Source organism: Puma concolor, chromosome F2 (genome assembly GCF_028749965.1).
Source record: "Puma concolor isolate L17-30 chromosome F2, mPumCon1.1.hap2, whole genome shotgun sequence".
Lineage (NCBI taxonomy): Eukaryota > Metazoa > Chordata > Mammalia > Carnivora > Felidae > Puma > Puma concolor.
In genome coordinates this window covers 9,327,526-9,341,068 of record NC_141684.1, presented here as the reverse complement: position 1 = coordinate 9,341,068, position 13,543 = coordinate 9,327,526, and the positions used below count along the sequence as shown (strand labels likewise).

General features: G+C 43.2%; 1 protein-coding gene across 14 annotated transcripts in view; it reads left to right on the top strand.

Annotated features, from left to right (window-relative positions):
• Nucleotides 1–13,543, top strand: part of PHF20L1 (PHD finger protein 20 like 1) — an 87,051-nt gene that overhangs the window by 66,476 nt on the left and 7,032 nt on the right. For all 14 annotated transcript variants that reach the window (XM_086694950.1, XM_086694949.1, XM_086694952.1 and 11 more), the window contains 3 exons: nucleotides 1,577–1,758; nucleotides 3,003–3,102; nucleotides 4,435–4,630. In XM_086694950.1, coding sequence (XP_086551076.1) covers nucleotides 1,577–1,758; nucleotides 3,003–3,102; nucleotides 4,435–4,630 — 478 coding nt within the window. The remainder of the gene's footprint in view (nucleotides 1–1,576; nucleotides 1,759–3,002; nucleotides 3,103–4,434; nucleotides 4,631–13,543) is intronic.

Below are 13,543 nucleotides of genomic sequence, written 5' to 3'. Positions count from 1 at the left end.
TTATTATTAGGATTTTATAATGCATGATTGACTTACTCCTTCTTGAAAATTTTCCTATATTTCTCGACCATTATTTCTACTGACTTCTCTGAGATGTCCTAAGACCCTAAAAAAGACATTTTTCTATAGAACATTAACTTTTTGTAAATCAAAAACAAAACATTCAAAAACAGAGTCAGGGAAAAAATAAGATTAGAAGCTGATAAGAGAAACACTAAGTCATGAAATATTTAAGTTATAAACAACATGATTTTTTTTTTTTTTTTTTTTTTCAAATTTGGCCAACTTCTTTCTGGTCTGATTAAAGAGAATTTTCTCTTTATATAGACCCCCCCCCCCCCCCCCCTTTGCTCCTCCAGAAGCTGGAGTGGCTTTACCGGTATAGACCAGGCTCCACTGTAAGAACTAGATGTGGAGCACTCAGTAGTGCAAAGCCCTTGCTCTCCCAGCCTGTTGATGCCGCCCAGAAGGAGGTGAGCAGTGGGCAGGGGAAGCAGCGGGCAGACCGAGACCAGAGGCTGGGACACTGGGGCACAAGGAACTACCTGTCGCTGCAGTGCTCAGCTGATTAGCCCCCAGGTGCCCCGCAGCAGCGGTCAGGTGTTCCACTGCACAACTCGCGATGACTCAGCTCCCTTATATCTCCATCCACACTCCTGCAAGATCTCTAGTGTCCGTCCTCATTTTTTCCCCTTGGTTATAAATATTTCCTTGTGTGTGCCTCAATTGTTTTTGTTTTTTCTCAATAGCCTGAGCAAAATTGTGGTCTTTGACATCAATGCTGGCACAAATACAAACCTAAAACTGGGCGTTTGAGTCAAATTCTATGTAGTGGTCCTCTATATAATCTAGTTTCTAGAATATACTTTAAAAGATTTTTATCAAAGTGAAATTTTAAAACTTTGCAAATTCCTTAGGGAACTCAAGATCCCACCTTAAGAAATACTGGTGAAGTCGTTAAGAACGCAGGCTTTGGAGTCAGGTAGTCCTGGTATGCAGTCGGCTTCACCATTAGCTGGCTACACTCCTCGAGCAAGTAATAGATCTTGTGTTTGGAGTGTTTGGTAGAGTATCTGGTGCATATTAAGTGCAGTGGTGGTTGATGATCCTGATCCTGTTAAGAATAGTAGCATTGATATCGGACTCCAGGCAGTCTCCTTCCCTTCACTGAAATGCCCATGTCTGTGGTACAGATAACGAAACCCGTTCTCTTTATAACCCGTGGTTCTTGGGAGGATCAAAAGGACTAACGTTTGTGAGAGCGTTTGAGAACTATGCGTATTTAAGTTACCAATATCAACCTTGGCCATAAACTCTATAAGCACCAAGGCTAGGGGATCCTCTGCAAGTTACTTGTAATAGTGTATATGAGAAGACGCAAAGTCAGTCATAATTACCTTGGCCTCAAAAATCCTTTGTTTCTTTGTTTAGGGACAAGTGCTCTATTCTCATTTGTCTGCCCTTCCCTTCTAAATATTTAATAGCTTACAGTCACTTCCTTTAGCTCCTTTCTATCTGGAAAAGTGACACAAACCTGGAAAAATACTTGCTGAGTATACTTTTGTGTATGTTCTAGACTTATCGGATGTGGAATTCCTAGACGATTCTTCAACAGAGAGTTTACTTCTAAGTGGGGATGAGTACAATCAGGACTTCGATTCCACCAATTTTGAGGAATCTCAGGATGAAGATGATGCTCTTAATGAGATCGTGCGATGTATCTGTGAAATGGATGAGGAGAACGGCTTCATGATCCAGGTAACCCGTCTTCCCTGCCCTCCGGAGCCATTACCTTCAGGTGCTCAGCAAGTACAACCAGGGCTTCCGTGTTTGTCACTAACTGTCCTGTTGAAGACAGAGGTTTTCAACTTATCACAGCGTTTCAAGTCCCAGTAGTACTGGTGGGGAAATCTCTTCATCAAAGGAGTAGACGGCTGTCTCACCTGAGAGAGCTAGTGTTGAGTTTGAGGTCTTCAGGCTGAAATTCTGGAAGCCAGTCTTTGAAGCCATTAAGATGGCGAGCATCCGCGTTGAAGGGTAGAGCGTAGCAGCCCTTCTCTTCCTGGCCCGGGTCCCTGTTTAATAACATTGTGTCGTCACCTTCCCAGCCCCTCAACCTGCAGATCTGGAAATAAACGTGTCCACTCTTCTCAAAGTTTGTTGCGAGGATGAAGCGTTACCAACCACTGGTGTCTCCCTGTAGAAAGGGTATCTTTCTAGGAACAGGGAGAAGCATAACCCCATGTTCTGTGATGACATTTAGAAGATTTGGAAATGATGGTCATAGGAATGAAGAAAGAGTAATCTTTTTTCTACCCCTTTTCAAAGGTTTTCTCAAATAAGGGAACTACAAATTTATAGCATCACCATACCGGTTGAAGTCACTGCTACAGGCACTCCTATGAACTTGCCTTTTAAAAAAAGTGCACTCTAATAGGCTATTTTTTTTTTTTAATTTTTTTTTCAACGTTTATTTATTTTTGGGACAAGAGAGAGACAGAGCATGAACGGGGGAGGGGCAGAGAGAGAGGGAGACACAGAATCGGAAACAGGCTCCAAGCTCTGAGCCATCAGCCCAGAGCCTGACGCGGGGCTCGAACTCACGGACCGCGAGATCGTGACCTGGCTGAAGCCGGACGCCCAACCGACTGCGCCACCCAGGCGCCCCTCTAATAGGCTGTTTTTAAGAGTTTTAAGGATGTAATTGCCTAAAAATTAGTGGGAAATAAATGAGAGAACTAGTTTTATGATTGTGTGTGTGGTTTAAGTAATATGTCAAGGTACATAGCTTGTCAAGGTAATAGCTGTGGCAGGGGGAAGTTCGTGAAGCATTTGAGTGTTTCAGAAAGAAAATGCATCCTGAATCCGCGTCCGCCTCGTCGCGTGGACGAGACTCGCAGTGCAGGGGGGGGGGGGCCAAGAGCCTCACGGCGGGGAGGGGGCGTGGCTTCCTCGCTGGGGAGCAGCCCAGTGACTGCAGGCGCCCCTGTGTTTTCTCGCAGTGCGAAGAGTGTCTGTGCTGGCAGCACAGCGTGTGCATGGGGCTCCTGGAGGAGAGCATCCCCGAGCAGTACGTCTGCTACATCTGCAGGGACCCTCCCGGTAAGCCTGAGCCCCGTGTGGGGGGCTGGACGCCCGAAGATCTGGGTCCCAGCCGGTGGTGTGCCGGCTGCAGGAGACACCGCTACTTGGCCGGGCCGGTTGCACTCTGCTTCCGCGTCGGCGTCTTTAAATATTTTTCGCTCTCTGTTACAGTTTTATTTTCCATGTTAATGACCTAGGCCAAAACATTCGCCTCATTTCCCACCGCCTTTCGGGGCAGAGTTAGGACTTTCTCTGGGAGAAGAATTCACCCCTTCGTGTGTCCCTGTGTATTGATTTCTAGATAGGTTCCTGTGTGACTCTTTGAGTGGAACTGTATTCGAGTGTGCACTCCTCATGACGTGGCTTGAGGAAAGTTCCTGAACATGCTGTGTATCCAACTAATTTTGGGTAGATGGGATCTCAGGCTCTCCTGTTGGGTCCCTTTATCTTGCCAAGGAGGCAGCCGGGGCTCAGAGGGTTGGCTGCGTGCCGTGTGCACAGACCCGAGATGGAAACCGGTGCCCTTCGCCTCCCTCTCCAGCACCTTCTTCCATCTAGAGGCTCTTTGAGTAGCAAGGTTTTGCATATTATGTACACATTCAGCTGCCCAGGCAGAAAATAACTAGGTATTCTCAAATAAAAGCCTACCGAATTTTCTCGTCTATCTTTAAAACAAAAACAAAAACAAAAGTAACATTAAGAAGCTGGAGAATGATTCAGAGCTATATGAATGTAGACATCAGTTTACTCATTCAGCAGCATTTATTGGATGCCTTCTCTTTGCCAAATGCTGGTAAGAGGTAAGAGGATTGAATCTAAGCAAGCCTTCCACTGTCTCATAGTACAGCGGGGGTCACAGACACATAAGCAACTAGCTTAATAGGATACAGTTAGTATCGATGGTGAAAATACAAGATTCTGCAGGGCCCTGTGAGATCTTGGAAAGGGGTCCAAACATCCACTTAAGCAAGTCTCTGTATTTCATCCAGTTCAAAACAAATGTGAGTGAGAAACAGGCACCCCATCTAGTTTCTCTCCAGCCCTCTCGACCTTTCTAGAAGACAGATGACAGATATGTAAAAAATGGGAGGCAGTACACTCAGGGTTCTTTGCAGGTGTCCTCAGCCCCTGACCACATCCCTAACGGACCGTGTTCTTAGCGGGCGGAAAATCTGAAAGTGCGGGGGAGCATCACAGCGCCAGCGCCTCAGAACACTGTCTTGCTCTTTCGAATTTGCTCTTAGTACTAGAGCTCCCCTTGCTTTCTGAATGATGTCAGTGGGGTGACAGTGGAAGGGGAATCTGAGTAAGTGGGATCCTTTGTCATTTGAATGTCCCCTTCATCTGCAGGTCAGAGGTGGAGCGCAAAATACCGCTATGATAAGGATTGGTTGGATAACGGGAGAATGTGCGGGTTATCATTTTTGAAGGAAAATTATTCTCATCTCAATGCCAAAAAGATAGTTTCCACACACCACCTGCTTGCTGATGTCTGTGGAGTCACGGAAGTCCTGCACGGGCTACAGCTGAAGATTGGAATTCTGAAGTAAGTGAGGAGAGCTGGGGGTCACAGGCGGCATGTATCCTAATCCAGAGTAGTCGTCAGCCTCTGGAAGGTTCAGATTAGCAGCTTGGAAGACAGAAGAGATATCTGAATACATTTTGTCTTTAAAAACAGGAAAGATGAATAACTTTTTGGATGAATAGCTGTCTTGTGCCTGTTGTCCCGGAATAAACAAACATGGCTGAAAGTAAATACCGCATCAGTGTTTCAACAAGTGATAGTCCCTGCCCCACTGTTCTGTGTGCTCGCCACATGCACAAAAGTAAGTGCAGGTGCTTGGCGAACCCTGTATTTCATGTCCTCCTTCAGGAATGGTGTCAAGATGAAGTAGGTTTAATAGTATAGTTTTTAATTACGTTAGGGTTGACTTTGGAGGGAACAGGTCATATAATCCATCCCCGTGCTGTGCACCGAAGGTGTTTTAGTCATCGCAGACAATTTTCCCTTAAAACAGCCCCCAAACCTGAGCCTCCTTAAGTAACAACAGGGTGTTCTCAAAGTCCTTGTTTTCAGTTCTTCCTAATTCCTGGCTAGAGTCCTTCTTTAAAAAAAATATTTTATATAGAAACAGGATGATTCCCTGGTTCTTCACAAGATTTTCTTCATTTCGACTCAACTTGCCTGGACCAGAAACTTGTCCTTTCCCCTTCTTCTCTCCCCGTCCAGGTTTCACCCCAACTTTGTGCGTCAAGGGCACTTGGCCATTGTGATTGCTTAACACGGTTCCGTGCGTTCCCGTGTCTCTCCATACTCCCCGCCCAGGCTGTTCTGTTCACATGCATGATTGTCACACTTCTGAGTTCCCTGCGGCTCTGGTCTCGCACTCTTTGAGTTCATCCTTCTTACTCTTGCCACTGTGAGCTTAGTAAAAGATGAATATGAGCTTGTCTTTGAGCTTCGTATCCCACCGTGCCTTCCCGGGGCCCAGCGGACGAAGTCTGAGCTCTCCGGCACGCACTCTGAGTCCTTCCCTGGGACCGTTCAGTTTTGTTGCCAGGTCTTTCCTCCCCCAGTGGTTTTCCCCAAACATCGCAGCTCTACCAGACCATAATCCCTGGATGAAGCCTGCTGTTCCATAGGTACGGCCCTTCCACGCCCACACCCAGAACAGCCTTCAGCCATCTTTCTGGCAGATGCCTTTTCACGATACCTGCCCGGCCAGGGCTGATCACACCCTCTTGGCAAGCTGCCTGCACCCTGGTGTCGGCGTGCGCTTCGGTGCACTTTGTTCCCCATGTTTGTCTCCTCTTACTAAACAGGAGTTCCTTTAAGGGGGGGCTTGGGCCTCATTTCATCCTGGTACTTAGTGTGGAGCTAAGTCCTCAGTGATTGTTCCTTGAATGTGATTTGCTTCTGTTGTAGGTCATGAATCCGAATGTGGATTTCTTTATAAAAAGGCCATGCAAATGCTAAAACTCAAGGGAGGAATGAACTTATTAAACTAATAAAGCTTTTGTTTAAAAGCCCAGTTGTAGGGGCACCTGGCAGGCTCAGTTATAAGAGCACATGACTCGTTTTCTTTTTTCTTTTATTTATTTTTATTGCTACTTATATTTAATGTTACTAGGTAATCTGCATTTAACTTTTTTATGATTATGAAAATGTACACACACACACAATAGTGCAGTGAACCTCCATATACTCATAACTTAAGTTCAACAATAATCGTATCTTGCCACAGATTCATCTATTTTTGTCCTTTGCTGAAGTATTTCATTTCATTTTATTATTTCTTTTTTTTTTCCTTGTCTCAGGTTTTTTGTTTTTTGGTTTTTTTTTAAATAATTTATTGTCAAGTTAGCTAACATACAGTGTAGTTTTGGCTTCAGGAGTAGATTCCTGTGAATCATCACTTACGTACAACATCCAGTGCTCATCCCAACAGGTGTCCTCCTCAGTGCCCATCTCCTATTTTCCTTGCCCCCCACAGTCTCCCCCCCATCAACCCTCAGTTTGTTCTCTGCATTTAAGAGCCTCTTATCGTTTGCCTCCCTCTCTGTTTATAACTTATTTTTCCTTCCCTTCCCCCATGTTAAGTTTCTCAATTTTCACATATGCGTGAAAACGTGCTGTCTTTTTCTGACTTATTTCACTTAGCATAATACCCTCCATTTCCATCCATATTGTTGAAAATGGCAAGATTTCATTCTTTCTCATTGCTGAGTAGTAGTCCTGTGTGTGTGTGTGTGTGTGTGTGTGTGTATGTGTGTGTGTGTGTGTGTGTGTATCACATCTTCTTTATCCATCCATCAGTTGATGGACATTTGAGCTCTTCCCATAATTTGGCTGTTGTTGATAGTGCTGCTATAAACGTTGGGGTACATGTGCTCCTACAAATCAGCATTTTTGTATCTTTTGGATGAATACCTACTAGTGCAATTGCTGGGTTGTAGGATAGTTCTATGTTTAATTTTTTGAGAAACCTCCATACTGTTTTCCAGTAACAGTGCATGAGGATTCCCCTTTCTCCACATCCTCGCCAGCATCTGTTGTTTCCTGAGTCGTTAATTTTAGCCACTGACCGGTGTGAGGTAGTATCTCAGTGTGGTTTTGATTTGTATTTTCCTGATGATGAGTGATGTTGAGCCTCTTTTCATGTGTCTGTTGGCCATGTGGATGTGTTCCTTGGAAAAGTGATTATTCATGTCTTCTGTCCATTTCTTCACTGGATTGTTTTTCGGGTGTTGAGTTTGGTAAGTTCTTTATAGATTTTTGATATGTCATTTGCGAATATCTTCTCCCATTCTGTCAGTTGCCTTTTAGCTTTGTTGATTGTTTACTTTGCTGTGCAGAAGATTTTTATCTTGATCAGGTCCCAGTAGTTCATTTTTGCTTTTATTTCTCTTGCCTTCAGAGATGTGTCAAGTAAGAAGTTGCTGTGGCTGAGGTTAAAGAGGTTGTTGCTTGTTTTCTCCTCTAGGGTTTTGATGGTTTCCTGTCTTACATTTAGGTCTTTTATCCATTTTGAGTTTATTTTTGTGTATGGTGTAAGAAAGTGGTCCAGATTCATTCTTCTGCATGTTGCTGTCCAGTTCTCCCAGCACCATTTGCTAAAGAGACTGTCTTTATTCCATTGGATACTGTTTCCTGCTTTGTCGAAGGTTAGTTGGCCATACATGTGTGGGTCCATTTCTGGGTTCTCTATTTCACTGATTTATGGGTCTACCATGGGTCTACGGTGTATGGTATTTGTGCCAATACCATACTGTCTTGATGATTACAGCCTTGTAGTAGAGGCTAACGTCTGGGATTGTGATGCCTCCAGCTTTGGTTTTCTTTTTCAATATTACTTGGGCTATTCGGGATCTTTTCTGGTTCCATACAAATTTTAGGACTGTTTGTTCTAGCTCTCTGAAGAATTCTGGTGTTATTTTGAGAGGGATTGTACTGAATGTGTAGATTGCTTTGGGTAGTATTGACATTTTTACAGTATTTATTCTTCCAGTCCCTGAGCATGGAATGTTTTTCCATTTCTTTGTCTTCTTCAGTTTCTTTCATAAGCTTTCTATTGTTTTCAGCATACAGATCTTTTACCTCTTTGGTTAGGTTTATTTTTAGGTATTTTATGGTTCTTGGTACAATTGTAAGGGGGATTGATTCCTTGATATCTCTTTCTGTTGCTTTATTGTGTATAGAAATGCAGCTGATTTCTATACATTGACTTAATATCCTGCAACTTTGCTGAATTCATGTATCAGTTGTAGCAGATTTTTGGTGGAGTCTTTTGGGTTTTCCATGTAGAGTATCATGTTGTCTGTGAAAAGTGAAAGTTTGACTTCTTCTTTGCCAATTTCTATGCCTTTATTTCACTTTGTTATTTGATGCTGAGGCTAGGACTTCCAACACTGTGGTGAGAGTGGAAATCCGTGTCGTGTTCCTGATCTCAGGGGGGAAAGCTCTCAGTTTTTCCCCATTGAGGATGATATTAGCTGTGGGCCTTTCATATATGTCTTTTATGATGTTAAGGTATGTTCCTTCTGTCTCAACTTTCTTGAGGGTTTTTATTAAGACAGGATGCTGTATTTTGTCAAATGCTTTTTCTGCATCTATTGACAGGATCATATGATTCTTATCCTTTCTTCTATTAATGCGATGTATCACATTGATTTGTGAATATTAAGTCAGCCCTGCAGATCAAGAATGAACCCTACTTGATCATGGTGAATAATTCTTTTACTATACTGTTGAATTTGATTTACTAGTATCTTATTGAGAATTTTTGCATCCATGTTCATCAGGGATATTGGCCTGTAATTCTCCTTTTTACTGGGATTTTTGTCTGGTTTGGGAATCAAGATAATGTTGGCTTCATAGAATGAGTCTGGGAGCTTTCCTTCCGTGTCTATTTTTCTGGAACAGCTTGAGAAGAATAGGTATGAACTCTGCTTTAAATGTCTGGTAGAATTCCCCTTGGAAGCCATTTGGGCCAGGGCTCTTATTCGTTGGGAGATTTTTGATAACCGTTTCAATTTCTTCACTGGTTATGGGGTCTGTTCAAATTTCCTATTTCTTCCCACTTGAGTTTTGGTAGTGTGTGGGTATCTAGGAATTTGTCCATGTCTTCCAGATTGTCCAGTTTGTGGGCATACAATTTTTCATAGTATTCTCTCATAATTGTTTGTATTCTTGTGGTGTTCGTTGTGATCTCTCCTCTTTTCATTCGTGATTCTATCTATTTGGGTTCTCTTTCTTCTTAGAAGTCTGGCTAGGGGTTTATCGATTTTGTTTATTCTTTCAAAAAACCAGCTCTTAGATTCATGGATCTGTTCTATTTTTTTTTTTTTTTTTTTTGGATTCTGTTTTGTTTATTTCTGTTCTAATCTTTATTATTTCTCTTCTTCTGCTGGCTTTGGGCTTTCTTTGCTGCTCTGTTTCTAGTTCCTTTCGGTGTGAGGTTAGGTTCTGCGTTTGGGATCTTTCTTGCTTTTTGAGATAGGCCTGGTTTGCAATGTATTTTCCTCCTAGGACTGCCTTTGCTGCATCCCAAAGGGTTTGGACTGTCATGTTTTCATTTTCATTTGCTTCCATATATTTTTAATTTTTTTTTCAATTTCCCAGTTGACCATTCATTCTTTAGTAGGATGTTCTTTAATCTCCATGCATTTTTCTTGTGGTTGGTTGCAAGTTTCGTTGCGTTGTGATCTGAAAATATGCATGGTATGATCTCAATCCTTTTATATTTGTTGAGGGCTGTTTTGTGACCTAGGCTGTTACGTGATCTGTTTTAGAACATGTTTCATGTGCACTTGAGAAGAATGTGTATTCTGCTGCTTTTGGATGAAAAGTTCTAAATATATCTGTTAAGACAATCTGGTCCAGTATATCGTTCAAGGCCGTTGTTTCCTTATTGATTTTCTGTCTGTATGATCTGTCCATTGTTATAAATGGAGTATTAAAGTCACCTACAATTACAGTATTATTATCAATAAGTTAGCTGTTGTTTGTAATTAATTGTTTTATATATTTGAGTGCTTCATATATTTATTTACAATTGTTTATAATTGTTGGGTCTTCTTGATGGATAGACCCCTTCATTATGATATAATGTCCTTCTTCATCTCCTGTTAGTCTTTGGCTTAAAATCTAATTTGTCTGACATAAGTATGGCTACTCCAGCTTTCTTTGGACTTCCAGTAGCATGATAGGTGGTTCTCCATCCCCTCACTTTCAATCTGCCTGTGTCCTCAGGTCTAAAATGGGTCTCTTGTAGACAGCATATAGATGGATCTTGGTTTTTTATCTATTCTGATACCCTGGGTCTTCTGATTGGGGCATTTAGTCCATTTACTTTCAGAGTGACTATTGAAAGATACGGATTTAGTGTCGTGTTATCTGTAGGTTTTGTGCTTGTGGTGATGTCTGTGGTCCTTTGTAGTCTTTGCTGCTTTCCACTCACAGAGTTCCCCCGTAGGATCTCCTGCAGTGCTGGTTTAGTGGTGATGAACTCCTTCAGTTTTTGTTTGGGAAAGCCTTTATCTCTCCTATCCTCAATGACAGCCTTGCTGGATAAAGGATTTTTGGCTGCATATTTGTCCTATTCAGCACATTGAATATTTCCTGCCACTCCCTTCTGGCCTGCCACGTTTCCATGGACCGGTCTGCTACTACCCTTATGTGTCTGCCCTTATGGATTAAGTCCCGTTTGTCCCTAGCCACTTTCAGAATTTTTGTCTTTGTATTTTGGCGGTTTCGCTATGATATGTCATGGTGTTGACATGTTTTTGTTGATTTTGAAGGCAGTTCTCTTGTGCCTCCTGGGCTTGGATGTCTGCTTCCTTCCCCAGATTAGGGAAGTTCTCAGCTATAGCTTGTTCAGATAAACCTTATTATGAGGTTTATTATGTTTCATTGAATCATTTAGGTCTCTAATTCTCCCCTTGTGGTCTAGTCATTTCTGTCCCTCCTTCTCTCAGTTTCATCATTTTCCATATTTTTATCTTCTATTCTGCCCTCTGCTTCTTCCATCCTTGTTGTCACTACATCTAGTTTATTTTGCATCTCATTTATAGCGTTTCTTAATTCGTTGTGAGTCTTTCTTAGGTCCTTGATCTCCGCAGCTAGAGATTCTCTTCTGTCTTCTATGCTTTTTGCAAGCCCAGCTATTAGTCTTAATGACTATTGTTCTAAATCCATGTTCAGATACATTTTTTTATATCTGTTTTGAGCGGTTCTCTGGTTGTCATTTCTTCCTGGAATTTCTTTTGAGGAGAATTCTTCTGTTTTGTCATTTTGGCTAGTTTTCTTTTATGTGTTTTAATAGCTTGTTATATGTCCTATACCTGCGAGCACTACTATATTAAAAAGGGGTCATATACTGTCCAGGGCCTGGCCCTTCAGGAGGTGTTTTTGGAATGTCTTGCATGCTCCCTGTTGTTGTGACTCTGTTTGCGTTGTTTCCCTACTCGTAGTGGTGGTTTGGACCTTCCACCAGCTGTGCTTTGATTTGTTTCTTGAAGTAACCCTGGAAAAAAATGGAAAAAGGTGGAGGAGGGGCTGGAAGAAGCCTTATCCCATACAAAGAGAGAGATGACAGAGGTGGAAAAAAAAGACCAGGCAGAGAATCAAAGAAACTATAAGGCTTAATCCAGAGAGAGAGAGGAAAATAAAGAAGGAGTTACAGAACAGGTGTAAAAAGAATAGAGTAAAATGCCTGATTAAACAGACAACCCGAACAGAGAAAGAAACATAAAGAAAAACACACACACACACACGCACGCACGCACACACACGCACACACACATTCAAAATAAGAATTGACCAAAAATCAAATCAGAAAATGCAAAACTGCAGGACAGTTGGGTGTCGCTGCCTGGGACTGGTGGCTGTGCTGGTCTGGAGGAGGGTCTGTCCGATTTAATCAGTGTCAGTCTCTCGTAGATACGCAGTTACCGGGCACAGAGGGGTGAGGTCCCCCCTCCACTGCGGGGCCGCTGTCCTGTTTCCTGAAACTCCACCTTGTTGGTGATGGGGAGAAAAATGGCAACACCCCAGTCTATCCTCCCTCTACGGGGTGTCCCAAACCACACTGTTCAGGCTGTCCTCTCAGGGCTGCGCAGGCACGGGTAGCCGGTTTGTCCCGCTCCACAGTCTCTCGTGCCTCCCAGGCGCTTGGCTGAGATTAAAATCCTGATGTCTTAAAGGATCCCACTCTACGTGGCCTGGTTCTCCAGAACCATAGCGCCACTCCCCTAGTCGACAATGGGCCTCTGGCTGGCGCCTGCGGGGTCTTTTGTCCTGACCCTGTATACCCTCTTCCCACAGTACTCAAGGGAGGGTACTGCTCTCTCCCAGTGTGCCCCCAGATCATTACAGAACCCCCGGGCCAGCTCCTTTTCCCTCCAGGGGCACGCACACGGTGGGCTCGGGTCCGGACCATGTCATGCAACCCTGAAAACTCTGATCTTCATTCCTGAGGCTGTAGTTTTCATTCTGTCTGTGGTCCAGAGAGGTTTTTCTCTTGTCCAAACACAACCCCACTCTTCCACAGCCTCTCTTTCTCTTCCTTTTGTTTCTCCATCAAAGGGGTTCCCTTTTCTCCATGCCTACGCCACATGTTTTATCTCTCCCAATTTTCAAACACCCACCTCTGTCCTGCCAAGCTGTCTCCCGACACCTGGGAAGATGTTTCTGTCACTCTGCAGCCTGGGTTCCTGGAATTCCAAGTGTTCTGACCTCAATACTGCTGTGTTTGAGGGATGAGATAAATTCCAATTCCTCTACTTCTCCACCATCTTGACTCTCCTTTGTTCAGTGTATTTGCATGTGCACACAAGCCGGGGAAGGGGCAGAGAGAGAGAGAGCAAGAAAGGGAGAGAGAATCCCAAGCAGGCTCCACACTGTTAGCACGGAGCCAGATGCGGGACTCCAACCCACGAACTGTGAGATCATGACCTAAGCTGAAACCAAGAGTTGTACACTCAACGACTGAGCCACCCAGGTTCCCCCGAAGAGCATGCGACTCTTGATCTCAGGGTTGTGAGTTCGAGCCCCATGTTGGGTGGAGGGATTACTTTAAAAGAAAAAAAAAAAAAAAGTAAACTTAAAAGATGAAAGCCTGGTTGTCCTTGATAGGAATTTGAATTTCAATGCATTCATTCTTTCGATAAGGGTTTAAACTGGACCGATTTGGCCTCATGTCTGTGGCCTCTCTTTATGTTAATATTTCTAATGATAGAATTTGTTGTCATTAGCTATTTATTGAAAGTCTGAAAATAAAGTCTACTTCATGCCAGAAATCGGTGCTTTCATACGAGATTTTATTTAATCCTTAAAATAAGCCTGAAAAATAGATCCTACCTCATTTGATAGGTGGGTAGTCAAAGACAGAGGTTATGTAACTTGTCTAGGATCCTCAGTGGCACAGTAGGATTCGACCCACTGGACCGTTAGACTATA